The sequence below is a fragment of the Megalobrama amblycephala genome, linkage group LG14 (genome assembly GCF_018812025.1).
Source record: "Megalobrama amblycephala isolate DHTTF-2021 linkage group LG14, ASM1881202v1, whole genome shotgun sequence".
Lineage (NCBI taxonomy): Eukaryota > Metazoa > Chordata > Actinopteri > Cypriniformes > Xenocyprididae > Megalobrama > Megalobrama amblycephala.
The window spans coordinates 7,750,406-7,774,490 of NC_063057.1; the positions used below are offsets into that span (position 1 = coordinate 7,750,406).

The window sequence follows — 24,085 nt, forward strand, 5'->3', positions numbered from 1 at the left end:
AATAAATATATTCATTTATAATTATTATTTTGTCTGCAATAAAATGCTGAAAATTTCTGGTAAATTTCCAGAAACTTTCCAAAAAGTTTCCGACAATTTTTTCTAAAAAAAAATGGTGAGGACGGTGGAGAGTTTCCAGAAATCCTGGAAAGTTTCAAAAATTCAGGAAAGTTTCTGGAAACTTTGCGACCCTACTAGTAAACACCTAAAAAACCCTATAACCAACACAATAAAAGTAAAAATCTAACATACTGCATCACTCTAGCTCAGTTTAACAAAAGGATGTTAAAAAAACACAGTCTAACTAAACAACTAGCTCTGCTGTCCCATCATCCTCACCCTGTAACTCGACTGACCCACCTTCTTAAAACACTTCCCCTGTTTCAGCCTCTGCAGAATGCTTGTTAACTTCCTTGACTTTCCCCAATAATGCCAAATGAAACTATTTGTCATGTGTTTGACACAGGGGGCTTGCTTGCGACGTAATTTGGTGCGTGTTTGTTCAAGGGCTGCCAGGAAAAACAGTGGAAGTCCACCTCAGCAGAGGGAACGGGGACCGGAGCACAAAAGTCTGCTTTCACACAGCCGAGCCCTGGGGGAAGTGAGGGGCCCGGGGCCCGAGAGATGACTGTGGACTTTCAGGTTTTTCCCCCGCCTCACAGACATGTTTTCATAAACACCAGGAATGCGTCAAAAAGGCACAGTGCAAGTACCTTCCTCTTTTTTTATGAGCGGCAATCCATCATCCACCAATCAGAGGCGGCGCATAGTGAGGCCACGCCTCCTCCTGAGTGTGGGATGGGACCATAATCTGCAGCGTTAGCTACTGTATCCACCACTGTAGAATGAGGGAATTATGGGAAAGATCGACATTGTCCAAAAATTTAATAGAGGATGTGAAATCATGGAGATGGATTCCAAGCATTGTTAATCTTTCCATCAGTCTCTCTCTCTCTCATTTATGCCTCGGCTGAATAACTGCACGGCCCCAAACTCAACCCATGACGCATCTAGGGAGATTTATATGTTCGGAGCGTTCGGCCTCCACATTTGTCTGGAATCACGCTGTATGTCGCCAACTCCTAAAACTGAGTCAACATTTTGTCGCTAGAGCTGAGAGAGTGAACCTCATGAAACCTGTCAAGAACACGTCCAAGTCACATTTCACCTGAAAATCAAAATAGAAAATAAATATATAAGAAAATGAAGCTTCTTTTAGGACCATTATAATTTTTTTTTTGTCATTGTGACATTATTTTTATGACAATTAAGCATATATTTTTCCTCATTAACGTAATACAGCAGCATATTTTAATCTTTTTGTAATGTATATACACTGTAAGAAGTTATTTTCATTTGTTATTTTTTTTCCGATTTGTTATTACTTTTTTTCTTTTGTCAAATCAACTTAGATAATTAATGGGGTTCAGATAACATAATATTTTGAGTTTCTATTTATTAAACCAATCTCCTTCATTGTATTAACTCAAATTTTTAATTTCAATGAACTTTTCAAGGTAACTTACTTTTTTAAGTTAAACCAACAATACTTTTTTTTTCAAAGTGTACAAATTCACATTACTATAATTCAATATATTATATAATAACAATACAATACACAATATATACAAATAATACAATATGCATTACAACAAAACAATGTTTTTACTGTATAAAAGCTATTTTTATGTTAAACTTTAGTTTCATTTAAATTAAATATTTTTATTTAAATCAGAATAAACTGAAGGCAGTGCAACGAATACAAACATGTTGTGTAAAAATATAGTATTTAACTTAATGTAAACTTCATCTATCATCTTTAAGATGATAAAAATAAAACTCGGGACAAGCTTTACATTAGTTAAACCTAAAAGTTAGTATTAAAGTTATTATTTTCCTCATTACTATAAAACATTGTTTTACTGTATAAAAGCTATTTTTATATTCAATTTTGTTGCATTATATTCAATATTTATATTAAATAATAATATTATTTATTTAAATCAGAATAGTCCAACAAACACAAATGTGATACATAAAATATGGTAGTTAACCAAATGTAAACTAAATCTATCAATTTTAAAGGGGACCTTTAATATAAGTCTCTGGTGTCCCCAGAATGTGTGTGTGAAGTTTCAGCTCAAAATACCCCACAGATCATTTATTATAGCTTGTCAAATTTGACCCTATTTGGGTGTGAGCAAAAACATGCCGTTTTTGTGTGTGTCCCTTTAAATGCAAATGAGCTGCTGCTCCCGCCCCCTTTCCAAAAGAAGGCAGAGCTTTAACAGCTCAACAACAACAAAGCTGGAGAATCTCACGCAGCCAAAATGAGGATTGTCAGTAACGGTGTTCAGCCTTACATTGTTCAAACCGGAGTCGACACTGATGGAGAGACTCAGGAAGAAGTTACAACTTTTAGAATGAAACTGGACGTTTCTGAATGGTTAGTGGATAAATTTATGTAGTTGCTGTGGAGTTGATTCAACTCATCCACTAGCATGTGCCGTCATGTTCATCTTTCGTGCAAATCCAGTGTTGAATTGACCCTCGTTTGTGAAGCAGTCCGGCATAAAATGACGGCATGGTAACAACACTTTGTTTATGTAAATTTTGGGGTTTGTGATGTAACGAACCCAGGAAGAAGCTCATTGTAGTCCCTACCACCAGTTTGTTGTAGTCCTTAAAAAGCGATTTCTGTAAAAGAAAATATCTCTCTTTGCATTGTACTTTCAGCGTCGAAACTTTGCATGTAAAATGTATTATTTTATTTAAAACAGAATATATTTACATATTTGGAATATTTGGCAGTACAACAAATACAACTATGATTTACTGTATAAAATATTGTCATTAACTTAATGTGGCATTTAAAGGTGCCCTAGAATTAAAAATTGAATTTATCTTGGCATAGTTGAATAACAAGAGTTCAGTACATGGAAATGACATACAGTGAGTCTCAAACTCCATTGTTTCCTCCTTCTTATGTAAATCTCATTTGTTTAAAAGACCTCTGAAGAACAGGCGAATCTCAACATAACACCGACTGTTACCTAACAGTCGGGATCATTAACATGTACGCCCCCAATATTAGCATATGCCAGCTCATGTTCAAGGCATTCATGCCAGTATTAACGTCTGGATCTGTGCACAGCTGAATCATCAGACTAGGTAAGCAAGCAAGAACAATAGTGAAAAATGGCAGATGGAGCAATAATAACTGACATGATCCATGATATCATGATATTTTTAGTGATATTTGTAAATTGTCTTTCTAAATGTTTCGTTAGCATGTTGCTAATGTACTGTTAAATGTGGTTAAAGTTACCATCGTTTATTACTGTATTCACGGAGACAAGAGAGCCGTCGCTATTTTCATTTTTAAACACTTGCAGTCTGTATAATTCATAAACACAACTTCATTCTTTATAAATCTCTCCAACAGTGTGTACAGCCTAGCTACTCTCAAACTCATTCAGAATCAAATGTAAACATCCAAATAAATACTTTACTCACATAATTCGAAGCATGCATGCAGTATGCATGACGAACATCTTGTACAGATCCATTTGAGGGTTATATTAGCTGTGTGAACTTTGTAAATGCACTGTATTATAGTCGACAGCTCAGAGGGGCAGGGAGAATGAGATTTAAAGGGGCCGCAGCCTGAATCGGTGCATAGTTAATGATGCCCCAAAATAGGCAGTTAAAAAAATTAATAAAAAAAAATCAATGGGGTATTTTGAGCTGAAACTTCACAGACACATTCAGGGGACACCTTAGACTTATATTACATTGTAAAAAAACGTTCAATGGCACCTTTAATGTGGTTTTGCGTAATTGCTTAACAATCAAGAAAATAATATAAAAAAATTATGCTCTTTAAAATATGAACAAATGAATAAATAAATAAAGCTGTTCTCAAAAATGAAGCCTCAGTTAATTGATTTTGGGGGTGAAATATGTCATGAGCATGTCTAAAAGAGCTATCTTCACACGTGAACTTTCATCAGTCCATCCAGCCATCACAATCACAGGCTCATGCAGGTATATGAGGGAGAAAAGCAGCCTCGGTTCTGTCAGGATGAGTAACAGCGACGAGAAGCAGAAATCTTACATTGGGGGCTGAAATGTTTGAACTCCGAGTCAGTCAGTCGGTCCTGCCTGCTGGGAGACATGATAATGTCATATCCCCGAGACCTTCGAGACACGCTTCTGATGTTCGGTCATCGCTGCATCTCCGATCGCATCTGAAATGACATCACTTTTGAAGATTCAGCCGTGACAGAACAGAACAAATGTGAATAATAAATCGTCTTTCTTTTTACATATTTTATTTGTGCAAAAGCTGGATGGTATGCTAAAAATCTGCCCGGGCTCTGATTAGCGGCGGGGAAGAGCGGCGCATCCTCTGAGGACGCAAAACAAGCGTCAGCGACCGTCTTTGATGATCATACAGAGTTATGAAAGCACATGTTGTATCATAGGTGCGGCGCTCCCAAACACAAGACAAGCCTTGAGAGAAATTCATTTGAATAGTTGTGAGGTTGTGCGACGCCGTAATGCTGAAATATGACTTTCATCAGCTGATGAGCGCTGAGTTTTCACAGGGACACGATGAGCTGACTCACTGTAATTAGGTTACGGAGTTTCTCGCTAAAACTGATTGTGCGTGTCCTACCGGCTGATGGATGGAAACGCTATGCCGAGAGCACATTTTAATACCCCGGATTTTCAAACTCACTTACTGTTCTCAGTCTTTCTTCAGAAGACAATACCCGTAACGCAATTACTGTAGGATAAAATTTGCCTGGGTCCTAAAATAACTCCCACAAAGAGACCCCGCTTCCAAGTAACTGTCTCGCCTGTCCTCACTCGTGCAGGTATAATTTCTCAGTTAATGCGTACTAACGAAGAAACCGACCTAAAAAAAAACGTCCTAAACAAATTATGTGGACGTTTTAGAAACATCCACCGAGATGTAGGATTCTTCACATGGACAATAACGAGTGAAACCTAACACAATATGCAGAAAACATTAATGTGGCTGCCTGGAGACTTGCTGACTTTAAATCTAATGAACCTTTAGACTAAATATATATATATATATATATAAAAGGTTTTCATATGTGATTTTTGTTGAGCTCATATAGTATGATATGAGGAAAAGCAGCTCAATATTATTCAGAGGCCCAAACTGAGCAAATATATGCAATTTGCTGCAGATGCTGATATTTATGTGTCCAGAAAGATGAAATTCTGATAGCTTGTAATGCAAATCGATGAGATATTTATAACAGTATAGCAATATCATTCGTCACTCTGTATGCCAATAATATGTCTTGGTGAGATAATATTTAAATGCTTACACTCTAAAAAAATACTTAAAAACAACCCAAGTTTGGTTGAAAATGGACGAACCAATTAAGCAATTGGGTTGTTTTAACCATGACTTGCTTAAAATGAACCCAAAATTGGTTGGAAATTAAAAATCAGATGCAACGTTAATAATCAAAAGGCGAACATTTATTAATAAGCAATTTAATAAATGTTTATTGTTTAATTATTACTCATTAGTCTTATTAATAAATGTTCATTTATTAAACATATTAATAAATGCTAATTTCCAACCTATTTTGGGTTCATTTTAAGCCAGCGAAACAGTAATTTTTAAACAATAGTTGAGTTCAATAAAACTACCCAGCATGTTGATCAAACATTCAACCCAACCGCTGGGTTTGTCCATTTTCAACCCAACTTGGGTTGTTTTTAACCCAGCATTTTTTTTTTTTTAGAGTGTAGTGGCTTTTTGTTGATAATTTAGAGGCCTTAAACATTTGCGCATCAAATATAATACAGAAGGCTTTATTGTTTTCTGAACAAAAGATTTTGTGATTAGATACATTTTGGATCTAGTTATTTCTGCCTGTCTTGTCATCTAGCAGGCGTTTAGCATGTAATTACATCCTTTCTGTTTGTTCAGATAGTGTGGTTAATATCAAGTGTATCTACATGGTTTACAGTGATAATGATGCTGAAAGAGTACATGACAGAAAGGAGGACGCTCAGATCCATCATCCATCTCATTGTCTGAACTCGTTCACTGTATAACAATATTTAACAAATGCATGTACAATTTACAGAGCAGAAGTGAGAGAAAATGAGTGAATTAAGGCACATTTAGACACAATACTGCATACTTTGTATGATGTCCTAAACTACTTTCAATCTGACCGTACAGACTGAAGCATTGATTTTAATGTGATTCCAAAGCGACAGAAATGCATTTGCAGTTTTTGTGCTGTTCATATTAGTTCTGAATTCCCTCAAACACCTCCATTATAGTTTCGAGTTTTCTTCCAGGAACGAACATGTCACGGCCTGGATGAGTTAGTTAGTAGTGTGTTGAGACTGGCGGTTATGGTAAGGGGCGGGACATTTCCCAAACACACTGGAAGTGCTTAATCAATCACAACACACTGCCAAAAAACAGGTCCCCTTTAAGAGTGTCAGTGCATCAGCAGTCTGCTCAGACGCTGGTCTCCTCTGCTGTATTAACACTCTCAGGGGAGAAAGAGGTGGACCGACTTCTAAAGTCCAGACTTCTCTTTTATCATATGCCTGGCTGCATCTGTGCTCCTCCTAATTGTTTCCAGAAGACACAGGGCTTGTTTGTGTCCTGCTGGAGTGGAAAATGCCCCGTTTCCTGTTCTTTTCTCCTGCTTTAATAAGGAAGTGGATTTGGCCACCTGTTCTAAACAAGAATCCACAGAGGAGTGCTGGAGAATAAAAGGTGAAATTCTTTTTCTTGCTCTCTCTCTCTGTGTGTTATTGTGACAGTGTGTGTTTATATTCACGTTGTCTTTAAAGACTCAAATCTGATGTTTTACTCAGTTTTGGAGTCAATAACACACACTCAAACTCCATCACCTCAAATATTCTGACCACAACTTGGAACACTTGATATGAAACATTATTTGGATGTTTGCATCACATCCTTTGGATAGTGTTAGAATTCCAGGAAATTCATACATCTAAAACTTGTTTGAACTCCCATTCATTTGCTAGATTACACTTCCTCAAGACCAAGAAATAGGCATAAATCAAAAGATTAAAAAACAATCTCTTCAGAGAACAGTACAGAAATACATCTGAGAGTCATAGATTTATTATGAAGGCTAAATTTTCTTAAATTATTATGTCCTCTTGGTTCCTGATAATCTGTCCAAAAAGTTAACCCATGAATTTGCTTTGCCAGCGCCCAAACACAATACAAATGGTGGTGATATAAGCATTGCTATTGCTCAAACGAACCCCTAATGCTCAGTATTACATTACCACTAACTCACCAAAATATCAGAGGCAGTTATTTTTGTTAATAGAAACTAAAAGAAAATTAAAAGCTTCAAGACAAAACAGAAAACTACTGAAGAGGATTAGGGCCAAGCAATAATACAAAAATAAAACCATCACAAGATTAAAGTTGTTAAATTTCGAGAAAAAAGTCGAGATAAAATGTTGAGAATAAACTCATTAAATTATGAGGATAAAGTCATTAAATTACGAGAAAAAAGTCGTTAAATTATGAGAACAAATTCGTAATTTAACGAATTTGTTCTCGTAATTTAACGACTTTTTTCTTGTAATTTAATGACTTTATTCTCAACATTTTATCTTGACTTTTTTCTTGAAATTTTACGAGTTTTTTTCTCATAATTTAACGAATTTGTTCTCGTAATTTAACAACTTTTTTCTCGTAATTTAATGACTTCATTCTCAACATTTTATCTCGACTTTTTTCTCGAAATTTAATGAGTTTTTTCTTGTAATTTAACGAGTTTATTCTCAACATTTTATCTCGACTTTTTTCTCGAAATTTAACGACATTTTTCTCATAATTTAACGAATTTGTTCTCGTAATTTAACAACTTTTTTCTCGTAATTTAATGACTTCATTCTCAACATTTTATCTTGACTTTTTTCTCGAAATTTAAAGAGTTTTTTTCTCGTAATTTAATGAGTTTATTCTCAACATTTTATCTCGACTTTTTTCTCGAAATTTAACAACTTTAATCTCGAGATGGTTTTATTTTTTTTATTATTGCTTGGCCCTAATCCTCTTCCGTAGAAAACAAACTAAAATACATTTTTCAAACATTTCCTAAACTAACATAAAATAATTAATTTTAATTTGAAAATTGAAATAAAAATGAAAAAGTTTCAGAAAAAAAAATGAAACTAAAATACAATACATTTTCCAAACATTTTCCAAACTAAACTAAAATACAATTTTAGTTTTTGATTAATGAAAACTGAAATAAAAAATGTTTCATAACAAAATAAAACAAAACTAAAATACATTTTCCATACTAAACTAGACTTTAGTTTTTGAATAGGCCTAATGAAAACTGAAATAAATAAAAACAAATCTGAAAAAAAAATAAACAAAACTAAAATATATTTTTCCAAACATTTCCAAAACTTAATTAAAATAATTTTAGTTTTTGACACATGGTAGGTTGTAAAATTTTAAAATGTTTTTTTGAACAAGAAAATGCCAGTGAATTAGGAAAAAATTTATAAAAAAAGAAGAAGAAAAAAAAGAATTTTTAAATATCAGTGAGCTCATTAACTTTGACAGCGCTAATATATATATATATATATATAGTAATTCAGGAGACCTGTTACCACAACTTAAATAAATCAGGTTGCAAGTTAAAAAAAAAATCTAATTTATTGTTTTAATTAAACCTTTTAAGTTGCAAACATTCATTTGTAGAGTTCTGCTGACATAATAATGCTGATCATTACATAAACCTAATATTGTCTGTAATTTAAACTCAAAATTCTGCATTAATTTGCTTTTTTAATTAGGTTGTAGTAACTTAATTGGTCTTGATAGAAATTATGCAGTGGATTTCTAGTTCTCAGCATGCTTTGCATAGGACTGGATAAGGAGAATAAATGTTAATTTATTTGTTTTTAGTGAAGGGAAAGACCTGTTAGTGTTTAATGCTGTTTTCTGAAATGTTGGAAGATGTTGTGGTTATCATTGTGCTGAAGAGTAGATACACGAAGGTAAACTATTGACACTATGACTGCACAAGTAATTGTCAGCATTATGTTCTGTTAGTTTCTGTTTTATGGACGTTCAGTTTGTTTTCATTTGTCACGTGTCTTTGTTCAGATTCCCGTCACTCATCTGTCTGCTGAGTCACCGTCATTATTGGTTCATATGTTTCAAGCTGTGTTTGGTTAAGTACTAAACTCAAATGAGGGTAACTAAGTTGTTCCTTATCCTGCACTCCTCGTCTGGTCACCATAATACCAATGTGTTTACACTGCCTGTCTGTCTGTTTGATATGGATTATAATTAAACGTTTGACGTTTGTAACCTTTATATCTTCTGCCTTCGTCTGCATTCCTGCTAGCACCGTTACAGTAATATCTTACTTGTTCATTAAATATACATGTTAAATAAGTTATGTTAGCATGTGCTACGATAGCTGTTGATTTGAAATAGATAAGATTAATTGGTTTCAGGGCTACAACTCTGGTAGTTGGAACAACTTTTTTTCTTTTTGAGTAATCAACTCCAAAAATTGTGTTTATGCTCCAAATTATTAAGTTCCTCTAACTCAATGTAGCTTGTTGGTTGAACGTAAATTCACATAGTTGTCATAACTCAAAAAAAATGATGCAAACTGTTGACACATTATTTTTTAGAGTGTAAAACTAACAATGATAAAACTGAAAAGACACAATAAAAAGTAAAATACAAATTCAAAAAATGCTTCAAAGTGGGCTATTTTGACTAGCAACACCCTAGCAACCACTCAGAACAACTGTATCGCAGGCACTCGACCAACCCCTTATAGCATCATCTCAGCATGTTTGCATGGACAAACGCTACTCATTTTCTACAGAAGACATAAAAACCCAGCATATCCTCCACAAAGCTTTCAGTAAAGAGATTCGACTATCAGAGCTGGTGTAATTGCTTGTGCTGAGGTTCTGGAACCGCTAAATGACTTCCTAAGATCTCGCTCATTTCCTGTCGCAAATCTTTCTTGCAGCACTTGGCCCACTTCACTTAGTCATTTTTTTCTTTTTTGAACATGTGATGTGGCGTCCCTTGAGCACCGGCCAACCTCTTGCTCACTCCAGACATCCCAATCTCTTCCCCCAATCTAATCTGCACCACCAGGAAATCCAAGCGAAATGTGTTATTCCTCTTTCTCCACCCAAACAGCACCTCAATCCTTCCTCCAGAAGTGCTGGCACTTGCGTCAGAACCCTGATAAGTGTGGGGCTACTAACCCTTCAGGAATCCAACGATAAAGGGCTTTTTAAAATAAGCGACCAAGAGCTTATAACCAGGTGTGATGGTTTGTGGGAATCGCGTTTATTGCTCTGGGATGCCTGTGCTCATGGTACTGGAGCTTTCACATATGAGACCGTAAACTGTGTATTTGGGCAGAACCCGATCCAGACTGTTTTGCTTGGGCTGAATCTCACCCTCTGTATGTGTTTGCTTCGTTTCTACACGACCAACCCAACAGATGTTTGGACATGAGGAACAAATACAGTCAGGAAAGACCAAAGAGCCCATTCTGCATACGAGCAAATAACCAGTCCAGACTAGTCTCAACCTCACCCAATCACTGACCGGCAAAACTGGAGCGCACTTGTGGAAATCGCAATGTTTTTATCAGTCCCCCATGCACCGGCCAGTTTCATTCCTGTAACAATGGCCTCCCTGCGAAAATTGTTTCTACACCATTTGCAGACCAAGAAATTTCTAGTAATAGTCGACTAACCGTTAGTCGGAAAGTAGGGGCTTAGTCTACCAAAATTTGATTAGTCGTTTACACCGCGTCCTAACCAAAAGCGATGCGATACGATTTCAGCGGCATGCAGTTTGTCTGTCCATATCAACTATAAGACACAACAAAATCAATCAAAACCCACAGCCAATCAGAAGAGCGAGAGGGAAATGGACGAGTTCATGATCAAATTCATAAATATTACACAATTTAAAACATTATTTAAAGTACATCCTGAGTGACTGAATACATTTTGTCATATAATACACTTGTTTGTTCACAATGAGTTGACAGTTTGAATGTCTTTGTGCCCATTTATTTATTTTCACGATCTGAGGCGAATTATCCATGGTTACTTTCAGCTACAAAGCTGAGAAGACAAAATGATATTCAAATGATAAATCAACTCTGATTAACATGGAAAAGATAGATTTTAGCATGCATCTGGTTTGGACAGGGTGTTAGTCACAGTCGTTTAATCACAAATATCTTAATTTGTGTTTCGAAGATGAACAAAGGTCTTACGGGTTTGGAACGGCATGAGGGTGAGTCATTAATGACAGCAATTTCATTTTTGGGTGAACTAACCCTTTAAGATGCATTTCAGAAACACAGCATAGCATAAACAAAGCTTTAAATATTTGACTACTTTGGTTACATGTTATATTAGGTGTCTTTAACTACAGTGTACTTATTGTGTTCATGTTGTAATGACAAGCACTGTTGAGGCAGATACGGGTTAGGTTAGGTTTGGTGGTATGGGTAGGTTTAAGGGTTGGTTAAGGGTTAAGGGAAGACCATCAGTGTAATTTTAAGCAGGAACTTTCCTGAGGAACTAGGAACTTTGGGGTGTTTCAACCGCAGGAACCAGGGTCTAAATGAAGTTCCGGATAAAAAATTCCCCCTCAGAAAGTCCCTGCTCACGAGGTAGTACTTTTACAAAGTTCCAGAACTTTCAGGGGTGGGACCTGGGTGCTGAACATGCTGATTGGTTGACTCCACGCAGCATTTTATTTCAACCATCGTTTTTTAAAAGTCTGTTGCAGTGTGTGCAGTAAGAGTGGTTTGCTATTCGAATCAACAATGGAGTTTTAAAAATATGACCGATGGACTGACGACGAGGTTCTGGCTTTATTAAGCTTATATGCAGAGAACAAAATCCAGCGGGAAATGGAAAGTCGCGCGCAGTCCTACGTCACCGGACTATCTTCACGGTACTTTAGACTGCTATGGAAACACAGCGAGCAATAGGTCTGGGGGAAAAAAGTTCCTGGGACAAATTGTTCCAGGTAATTTTGGTGGAAACGCGGCTATAGATGTAATTACAGAAAATAGTTACAATATGCAGGGTTTTTTTTTTTATTAATAAAATTGTTAGTACATTGTAAAGACACTTAATATAAAGTGGGACCACACCTTTCAAAACTGTTTCCAATTGTTATTGTCTGAATAAAGCTGAAATGAAATGAAATATGAATATGAAAAAATAAATGAAAATTAGAAACGCTGCTTTATGTTGAACTACAAAAATTATGAAAACTAAAATAAGATAAGGCTAAATAAAAATATTGGTAAAACTATATTTTAAGGTAACACAGTTACATGTTACTTCATATACTTACTAAAGTAATAACAGTAAATTATGCATGATTACAAGTAACTAACCCCAAACACAAACACTAACCGTAACTATAGTAAGTACATTTAGTTAATCAATAATACTCAGTACTTACTTGAGTACAATGTAATTACATCACCTTAAAATAAAGTGTAACTGAAATATTTTTAAAAACCTAATAAAAATAAAAATGAAAAAGCACAAAAATTACTAATATTAAACTATACAGTATATAAATAATACTAAAATAACATTGTTTCAAAGTGCTTTACAAGTGGTATAACAATCATTTGATAAAATATAAACAAATAAAATAGAAATAATATATTTAAAATATGTTATATATATTATATATAATTATTTCTATTTTTGTTTTTGTGTGTGTTGTGTGTGTGTATATATATATATATATATATAAAAAGTAAAACTTAAAGAGGTGGTTCAATGCGATTTCACTTTTCTAACTTTAGTTAGTGTGTAATGTTGCTGCTTGAGCATAAACAGTATCTGCAAAGTTACAAACGGAGATATTGTCTTTTAAAGTTATGGCAGTTTATTGCCTACAAAAACAACCGGTTTGGACTACACTGTAAAAAATTACCGTGATTTTAACATTAAAAGACTAAAAATGCTGCGGTGAAAAACTGTCAATTGGTTTACAGAAAGTTTCCGTACTATATACGGTGAATAACTGTAATAGATCTAACGGTACATTTAATGTAATTTTACGGTAAAATACCGTTAAATTCACAGTTTTTGGAAGTGAAAAATAACAATTCATTGTAAAATTTACAGTGAAAAACCGTAAATTGACATTCCCACAATTCCCTGCGTGACACTTCACATTTGATATATTTTCGTTGAAATAACTCTGTTTCTTCTTAGTTTTTCTCATTTTTTTCTAATCAGTTATGTACATTAGGGTTTTATGTTACATCTAATGTTGTTAAATTAATGTTTATTGCATTTTTAAAATTTCATGCATGTTACCATGATGGTGTTTAGTGTGTGTGTGTGTGTGTGAATGACACTGTGTGCACCTTCTATATGTTAGTGTTGTCCTTCTCGGCTTGTGCAAAAGCTGCTTGTGATGAACTTTGATTCATCATGTGACTCTCATCACCACTGTGTTTGGTGACTGTCAGTGTATTATAAAGGTACAAAACAGATATTAGTATCATATCATTTGGTTGGTAAATTAATATTATATCAGTTAATGAAATACGTTATTTTACCGTAAATTTAACAGATTTTTTTTTACGTTGCTACTGTATTTTTTACGGTAAAGTTCTGGCAACCACAGCTGCCGGTTTTTTACCGGAAATTTTACTGGGATTTTTTTTTACAGTGTACAACGAGCTTCTTCCCGGGTTGGTGACATCATAAACCCTGCAAAACACGCCCCCGGGAACACGCAACAAAGTGGGCGAGGCCGTGTCATGCAGCATAATGAAAGCGGAAGAGTTGTGTGCACCGGACGCCAGCGGCGCGGCGTGTCAAAAGTTAACAGAACCCATTGTAATCTTTAATATTTTCTACACTGGATGCGATGCTGAAGACAGCTTCCAGATTCTACACAAGTTCAATGCTGGATTTGCACAAAGCTAGGCTTTTACTGAAAGATGGAGCAGTTCCCACTTTAAAAGCAGAAGCTGCTGTTTATTGGCCCCAAACTGTAAGTACGTTTTATTGTTTGTACATGTCTTTTAAACGTATAGTTCTGTTGCTGTTTTTTGGTTGCATCAAGGACATATACAAAGAGCAACTCGTTTTTGCTTCACTAGCCAGTTAGCTGTATTATAGCGCATACTTCTCCAACAAACGTCTTTGTTCATAGACAAAGAGTTGTTCATGCCATAAATTAAACACTACCTTTACAAAAATGCGACTACTCAGTCATGTATTCGGCTACAGTAAAGCTTTAATCAGGATAAAACTGTATATTGAAAGCTAACAAACAGCAGTGACAGCATCTAAACACTTTGACACAAATACTAAATGAAATACCATTCTTAAACATCCTTTAAAAGCTGCGATTGCTGTTCATCTGGGTCTGATTCGGGCTCAATTTGATATAGCAATATAATCAAATTGAGCATACAATATAACTGAAGCCCACTTAACCGGTAACAAATGGTAAGGGGCGTGGCATTTCCGGACGCTTCAGTGAATCACGATGGCTCTGGATTACACTGGGCCCACTAACCAATCTGAGCACATTGCGTATTTCAGAGGGAGTGGCTTCATAGAAGCAGGAAGTCAAACGAGCCGTTCATATGACAGTGGAAACAGAGGTGTAGAATAAAGCTAAAATATATGAAAAATACAGCGTTTTCAAAAACACGAAGCATTAAGACCCCAAAAACACAGTCAAGCCTAGAAAAAAAACATTGAACCACCCCTTTAAAATATAATTCAAAATATAAATAAAAACTACAATACTATATAAATACTAAAAGGTTTTAGAAATAAAGATGCAACATGGACCAGTAAGAGATCGACCAGAGCAAACTATAGTTTCACACACATGAATCTAAAAAATAGGCTGATCTCACAGAAGGTCATGAGAGGTCAACCTGTTTTAGTCGCTCACCTCATATGTCAGAGAGTTGGCCGTGGAGAACGAGACCGTGGATTTGGCAGGCCGCTCGCCTTTGAACACAAGGCTGCAGTTGAGCTAATGTCCTTCTGATCGCTGCCTCTGGTGCTTATCATCAACCACAGGAGAAAATTTGCCTATTTCGTCCAATAAGCGTGTACTCAGGGCAGATGATATCATTGCTCGTGTAACCTGTGCTCCATTACAGGTAAATAACACAACAGAGATCCTAAATTGGTGTTGTTGGCTCATTACAGATGCGCCATTTAAAAAGAAACATCAGGCTCTGCATATGAAACACAATCCTCCCTCCGGGGCTCGAGCGGCTAGAAAAGTGACTGCTATCGTTTAGCGATAAGTACATTCAGTTTCATAGACGTTATTGTGAATCTGAGACTCTGATTAGCGTCCATGCTAATCTCCTCTTTGTCTCAATGGATTAGCCGTATGGGGTCAGGACTGTTGATGTATTTCCTTTCCATTTCTGATGAAATATGTACTAGTATTTGTTTTTGTTGTATTTATTTTTACTTAAATCTAGAGGGCTTAGATAGTTTATTGCAGTGCAAACAAATAAAACAGTACATTAAACATGCAGACTATTACTGACAACAAACAATGAGGTCAGATGGGCTTTTCGCAAAATGAAATGACTATAAAGCTTCATGGAAAAGCCCTTCAGGATGGATAAACCCCACCTCTGTCAATTTATTAAAGACCTCAAACAAAGGTTTTTTTTTGTTTTTCTCTCTGGTAAGGTCAGTAAAAGGGTGAGGTGCTTTACAGGTGAACAAAACCTGCCTTCACTGTACAGGGTCAGTGACGAACAATGATGATTAGAAAAGTATACATTTATACTATTTAAAACAAAACTTTTGATTTAATGACTATCAAAATAAGAATGTGAAGTGGTGTAACAACCATTTAATCATTTTAATATACATATTTAATATATACGGTTCGATATGATTTCGGTACAATAGGAAAAATTGTCACACTTTAGTTTAGGGTTCAGTTCTCACTATTAACTATGACTTTTGCCCTAATTACTGCTTATTAACAGCAAGTAGTTGTTAAAGGATCAGTTCGCTTCAGAATTAAAATTTCCTGATAATTTACTCATCCCCCATGTCATCCAAGATGTTCATGTCTTTCTTTCTACAGTCAAAAAGAAATTAAGGTTTTTGAGGAAAACATTCCAGGATTTTTCTCCATATAGTGGACTTCAATGGGCACCAACAGGTTGAAGATCCAAATGTCAGTTTCAGTGCAGCTTCAAAGAGCTCTACATGATCCCAGACGAGGAAATAAGAGTCTTATCTAGAGAAACGATCTGTCATTTTTCGTCTTGCACTGCTCTGTGATGCGCCACGCATTACGTAATCACGTTGGAAAGGTCACGCATGACGTAGGCGGAAGTACTGCGGTAGGGCGAAAAAGTCCATTTCATTTTCTCCTCCAACTTCAAAATCATCTGACATTGTCATTTGACTTGGTCTTAGCACGTTCACTTTGTAGACACTGGACCAGTACTTCCGCCTACGTCACGCGTGACCTTTCCAACGTGATTACATAATGCGTGCCGCATCACAGAGCAGTGCAAGACGAGCAAATGCATATTATTTTAATTTTTTTAGAAAATGACAGATGGTTTCTCTAGATAAGACTCTTATTCCTCGTCTTGGATCATGTAGAGCTCTTTGAAGCTGCACTGAAACTGACATTTTGATCTTCAACCTGTTGGTGCCCATTGAAGTCCACTATATGGAGAAAAATCCTGGAATGTTTTCCTCAAAAACCTTAATTTCTTTTTGACTGAAGAAAGAAAGACATGAACATCTTGGATGACATGGGGGTGAGTAAATTATCAGGGAATTTCAATTCTGAAGTAAACTAATCCTTTAAGTTTAAGTATTTGGCATAGGATTAAGGGATGTAGAATAGCAGAATAGTAGTAGTGGGTAAAAAATATAAATTTCTCGATTTTAATCGATTCTCATTTTTATGAACTGATATTGATTCTTAAATCCCAAGAATCGATTAGTCTAGTATGTTTTCAGTTGATGAATGAACAGATCATGTAGTGCCTCCCATCCAATAAATCGCAATAATCTTTGTGCTTTGTTACTTTTGATATGAAGCAAAGTCTCAGATTTCAAATGACATCGCTTTAGCGCCTCAGTTAAAGAGAAGCATGTGAACATACTCTCCTCCGCTTTAATACCAGTTACAGCGTGAAATAAACATGAATAAACATCTGAAGGTGTGTTAAAAGATACAGTACAACTTAGCGAAATCCGTATCATGTCTCGTGTAATCGCTCAATCAGTGTTTCAACCTCGGAAAGACGTCAATAAAATAAAACAGCTTGTAAACAATGTCACATTTACCTCAGAAAAACATTCAGTGTCCATAAACTCATTAGTCAGCTAGAAAAATGAACTCTAGAGAGCAGCATTCTGATAATGCACATTTGAATAAATCAATTATGACAGCCACGATTTAGATGTTTATATTTTAAAAAAATCGAATTAGAGTAGAAATATGATTATGTAAGTCTAAACTTTATTTATTATAAAAAAACATAATTGAGTGTAATTTAAGTGTTTGTATATAAATAAGTAAATTTAACCTTCAGTATTATTATAGTAGTACCAACTGACTCCCGTATGTAGTTTTATATATGAATAATCATGAATAATGGGTGATTCTCATCTGACAAGACAAAAGAATCACATAAAGAGCTCTAATGACCTGCATAAATAATGAGCTCTTTCAGTCAGGTAGGCTGTGAAAAAACCCTCTGTTGATCATGTCTCAGCTCATCATAATGTAAATCAAACATACAGAAAAAAAAGCAATACTCTGAAATATTATTACAATTTAAAATAATGGTATTCTATTATTAAAATATAATGCATTTCTATGATACAAAGTGTCTGAACAGTTATGTTACCTCTATGGCATTTCATATAGGCTTTTAGCATAAAGCATGCACATTTGGAGAAATATTGATAATTGACAATAATTGATAATATTTATTCAATATTTATTGTTATCACTATGAACGCTGGATACTGTTTTCAATTCATACATGCAGCCGGAGGGCGCTCTGTGCACTTTTAGTCCACAAATGCCAATGCTAAAGAGGAATAGGCAATCCAGAAAATAACCGAACTAACAGAGGCCAGAGATCGCTAACTATGGCTATTCAAAACACTTTTCAAGACAATAAATACACGATTGAGATGATGTATGCATGTATTGACTGAATTTGCCTCTGAATAGCGCTGGCTCCGTGGGCGTGGCCGCATTAGTGTATAATGAGCTGAATCAAGGACTTCTGACATGGCTTTCTTTTCATTCAGATTACATAAACACAGAATGTTTGTTTTCGATTTGACTTGCACGATTTAAAACCTGACATTTCAACGTTTCTTTAGACATATGTGTCATTTTTTTGTCATTAGTATTCATAAGTTACAGTTCATTTTCTGAGAACTATCAGATTGGACTTCGTTCAGAGGGAGACGAGAGATCACGCATCATGTTAGTTTTCTTTATTTTACAAAAAGCACAACATTTTGTTTTTACTCTGAGTGTACACAAATAAAAGAAGATATTCCACAGATTAAAATGGTGTATAACTCTTAATTGTATGTGCAACATTGACGGAGTATTTTGAGTCTCTTTCACACTGGTTAGAAAAAAAAACGCGGTGATCACGCCGGCGTGACCGCCGACCCGAGGGAGTTAATAGTGAGAACTGGACCCTAAACTAATGTGTTATTGGAAAAAGGAACAAATCCACAATTCTAGTGCAAATCAGTTTGTTCCATCTAGCAGCATTTAGTCCCCTAGTTAGTACGGTACAGCCTCCTATAGTGTATTAAGCACTAAGCAGTAAACACCACACTCCATTTCGCACAGTTGAGCACAGAAAGATGCATTCTAGTTGGCTTTTTGCTTTTTCCTGTTAGCAAACAGCGTTGTATTGCCACGCACGCCCTCTTCTGGATTGGAGTGTGGATCGCCTGTGACTGACTGTATTCGTCATCTGACTGCATGAACCAAATCGTGACATCCGTACCGTTTGGGACGAATACATGTACCATTACACGCCAATATATATACATATATATAACACACGAGTGTCACTTCATTGACCCTGTAATCATAAATTGGATCTGCCAGAGCATCTCCTGTCCTCATGAAAAACAGAGCAGCTTTTGATGTTGAGACCTTTGCTCTGGAATCACTCCGAATACACACAGCTCGGATCTTGCTTTCATCTCGGGTCTGCATCATTTTGCTAACATATAAATAAGTTTCTCTCATTATTACACAGGACAGTCCATATAATTTCACTGGTGTGATGTTTGCAACTTGCCAAGAAATAATAGCGTCTTGCCCTAATGCATCTTACACAGGACATCCGTAACCCACCAAGGAACAAGACGGAAGAATGCGGCCATCAGTCTCATAGACATTTATGATCAACAAAGGAACAGGTCTGGACTGGACCTACTAGCTGTTTGAGCAAAACAAGCACATTAGCTTGAGAAGTTTTCATTATTTATGCACTACCTGTGCTAACAACTGCAAATCTAGAAGCTGCAGGTGGGCCGCTAATGCGACGTTTGCTTCTACATCTTTCAAGGAAAGTTCAACGAGTGAATCGTTTACAGCAGTTTATTGGAAATGAGCTGCTTTCCACGGATTCGTTTACCCAACAGGGAATGAGTCTGTTTAATATGCCTGTGATTTAGGGTTGGATCCGTCTCAACACAGTCCCCGGCTAGCTGTTGATCTCTGCTCAGAGTTTGTTCGTAGACATAATATATGTGACCTCTCCAGCATTTAACAGCTAACCAGTTTTAAAAAGTGTTTATGAACCATCAGTAGATGCTGTAGAGAAGTGTCCTATCTTTACCTCCCAATTGCTCAACTTTACAAGCCTTTACAAGACCGTAAACACATTTGTTAAGCTCAATCCAGCTATTTATTAACCGTTTTAATGGAAATTCAGCGATGACAATCCAACAAAATATGTTCATAAACTTCCAAGAAACAACCTTCCAGGTAAAGCTTTTTGGTGTTAGATATTTCTCAAAACACAAGAGCACATTGTAAAAATAAATAAAAATAAAATAAATTTTACAAGAAAATAGTTACCATTTCAGTCTACCTGAAATTTTCACATTTTATTCAATGTGTTACTTTGTAATCATTTGTGAAATTTCAGTGTGAAAATGACTTGTTAATTATATCATGAAATATCTGATATTCCCATTCTCAAATATCTGTATGTGTACATGTACAAGTAAATGTACTTAAACCAGAGGCGGTTTCATCCTCAGGGGGCTTGGAAGAACGAATAAACAAAGAAACAAAAATAAATTTCAAGTAATAGCACAAATAAATACAAGAGAACGAATATAAATTAAATAAACAGCACTTTACAGTGCTTGTGAAAACTATACACATATCTAATAAAGCTACAGAAGTTATTTAGTTAAGAGCAGTGAGCGATTCTCTCTTTTTCTTTTGTTGTTTGTTTAACATTATTAACATAGTAAACGAAAGGTATATGAGGCTGCTGTCACTTTAAGACTTAATGCAAGGATCCGTTATATTGACACACATCTGATATTTTCTTAACTGTTTATTTACATTTAAATGGATACTCATCATCAGGTGACATCATTTTGTGTGTATTTGCTCAAGAAGACGCTAAAGAGAACTTAACCCTCTGGAGTCTGAGGCTGATTTGGGGCCTGGAGAAGTTTTGACATGCCCTGACATTTGTGCTTTTTTCAGTTGTTCATAAACATATTAATGACACAAGTGTCATTACACTGTATTCAGCACAAACTAGGCTACCATAATATGTGAGGAACATGTATGTACATGTTTTTGTTTTTGAAGGAATTTATGCGTGGTTATTGAAAAAACAAAAAACTTAAGTCACTGAAATAAGGCCAAAAAAAGTATATTAAATCTGTATTGACAAGACTTCTGGGTATTGGAGGTTGTAGACTAGTTTTTGCTTCAGAATTATGTAAAAATTATGCTGCCTACTCCTTCATATAAAACAATATATTGATTTAGTTTTTGTAAGAAACTTTTTGTCAAGAAACACAGTATGCGTGGAGGCGTGAATCATCATGAATAATGGGTCATTTACACCTGAGAAGACAAAAGAATCGCATAATAATGACCTGAAATGACTTGCATATTAATGAGGCCTTTCAGTCAGGTAGGGTGTGAAAAAACCCTCAGTAATCATGTCTCAGCTCAATTTAAAATAATGTTATTCTATTATATTCTTTAAAATATCATGTATTTCTGTGATGCAAAGTGTCTGAACAATTATGTTACCTCTATGGCATTTCATATAGGCTTTTAGCTTAAAAGCATGCACATTTGGAGAAATATTGATGGATTCTTATATGTTTATGTCAATTTTCTATACAGAGGAGTAATATTTATTCAATATTTATAGTCATCACTATGAGTGCTGGATACTGTGTTTTCAATTCATACTTGCAGCCGGAGGGCGCTATGTACACCTTCAGGCCACAAATTCATATAAAGAAGAAAAGGAACAAGGAACTAACGGCATGTCTTCTAGAGATCGCTAACCATGTAACCAACACCCAGATAAACACTTTTCAGGACAATAAATACACGATTGAGACAATGCATACAAGTATCTGAATTTGCATCTGAATAGCGCTGGCTCCGTGGGCGTGGCCGCATTAGTGGAGTAATGAGCTGAATCACAGACTTCTGACATGGCTCTCTTTTCATACAGATTACATAAACACAGAATGTTTGTTTTCGATTTGACTTGCACGATTTAAAACCTGACATTTCAACGTTTCTTTAGACATAAGTGTCATTTTTTTTGTCATTAGTATTCATAAGTTACAGTTCATTTTCTGAGAACTATCAGATTTTCTTTATTTTACAAAAAGCACAACATTGTGTTTTTACTCTGAGTGTACACAAATAAAAGAAGATATTCTATAGTTTCAATTGATATATTACTTGTGTCTCTATGACAAGAAATGACGGAGTATTTTAAGTCTGTTTTGCTGCAATGTGAAAAAAATCCTGCAAAACGCGCCGGCGCGTTAACGGACTCCAGAGAGTTAATTTGGTACTCGTGTGCTGTCTGAGAGGCGGCTTTCTGTGCAGGCCCCATGGTTCGGCACACAGGTGTTTCGCGTATTAATTGCTAAATTTCACCATCATTTCTGTACTCGTGCTCAAACAGCATATTGATTCCTCTTTCGCATTTCCATGCACTTGAATGGACACATACACAATGATGTCAAAATACCAGTCTCTGCAAGTATTGTCGTAAATACAATTGGTTGTCTTAAGTGAACATAAAGTGTTAAGAAAGAAGTCAGATGTGTATCATTATATTGGATCCGTGAATTCGGTCTTAAAGTGACAGCAACCTATAAATACCTGCTGCTGTCTGTGCCATTAATGATAATCAAACAACAGAACACAAACTATATTTAATTTATACAGTGAACACTATAATGTTATTTTACATTTAGGCCTAATTATTACATATCTGTACCTGAATACGCAACAGTTAAACTTAGGCTAGTAGTTTTTGCTGTGGTATCAAAGTACTTAAAGTGTGCTTTAAAGTAATAAATGGAAAGCAAAGTTACATTTGCCACCCCAGCCCCCAGTAAGAGGGCAAAACCAGCAACCTGTTCACCCACTTCCGGGTCCATCATCCTGCGGATTTCGCAACTATACATAGAGTAAGCTGCAATTATTTTGCTAGTCCTGAAACGGGAAATGTTACATCAACCTGTTAACTGCTGATGCCCTTCTGTGTTTTGTTATATTTACATACCTTGATTCTTTTAGTCCAAAAGTGTGCTTATTGGGATAAAAACATATTGCTTATCTACTTCAAATATCTTGAGAGAGGAATATTTTTATTGTATTGTAATTTGTTACATTCATACTCGACACCGGAGGGCACCCTCACGCAGAAAGTCCACAAGTTAGACTCATAGGAGTAATAAACTTTTGACGTTCCAGGAAATCCCTGATGCAGATCTATGCAAATAGAAACATATAACTGATTAAGCATGAAGAGAATAAACACACCATTATGACAGTATATGGTTTATCTGTGTTCTTCAAGCCATCGTGGTTATTTTTGTAAGGATAATGTATATTTATAATGCAATGCTAATCGACATACCCTTTATCAAATAGTATAATTTCATCAGTTCACAGAAGAAAGTTATTTCAATCACTCGACTGATGCTATAATGCATTTTTGGAGTAAAATATGCTGTTATTCTCACAAACTGAATTTTGACGCTAAATTACTGTGAATCCTTTTGGCCACGATAACCATGATGTGAATAATCTGATATCGTGAAAGCCCTAGATGATCTATAACGGGTGGATTCAGATTCAGAGTTGTCGGAATAAAAACATGAAAATTCATCCACATCTTCTGAAAGGTTCTGGGTCAGCGCCAACCAAAGCGAGAACGCAGATTTGAATTTAGCAGCTGATGACGTGCCGCACTGAACGTGCAAGTGTGATCGTATCAAATGTAAATAATTTTTGTATTTTAGAAGCTCCATTCAAAATTCATTTGGCTCAACAATTGTTGGTTTGAATGGGCATGAAGCCTCTAATCGCTACTGCACCGGCTGATTCTCTCAGCAACGTGAAAAATCATTGTAGGTTTAAACTTTCCTGTAATGTGCAAAAATGCCTTCAGGCTAGAGAAAGGGCTGGAATGCAATAGAGAAACACTAAAGAGGGAAGTTGTGGGTGAGCTTATCAATCAAACAATACAGTTCACATAAATGACAGCAATAAACTTGTAGCCCAGGCTGAGCGCGCTGCCGTTCCCACGAGCCAACCGTCTCGTGTAGCACAAGCAGGACCATGTGGTACTATAACACAGCCTCATAAAAATCATCAGCACTGCCGGGCCACTCTAAAATCAACAGCCCTAAACCGACGTCATCAGTGGTCTTT

At 35.8% G+C, this 24,085-nt stretch overlaps 1 protein-coding gene across 2 annotated transcripts in view; it reads right to left on the reverse strand.

Annotated features, from left to right (window-relative positions):
* Nucleotides 1-4,135: 4,135 nt before the first annotated feature.
* aebp2 (AE binding protein 2) overlaps nt 4,136-24,085 on the reverse strand; it is an 82,430-nt gene continuing 62,480 nt past the window's right edge. For both annotated transcript variants that reach the window (XM_048155745.1, XM_048155746.1), the window contains exon 8: nt 4,136-4,250. In XM_048155745.1, the coding sequence (XP_048011702.1) occupies nt 4,151-4,250 (100 nt within the window). In that variant the 3' untranslated portion in view covers nt 4,136-4,150. The remainder of the gene's footprint in view (nt 4,251-24,085) is intronic.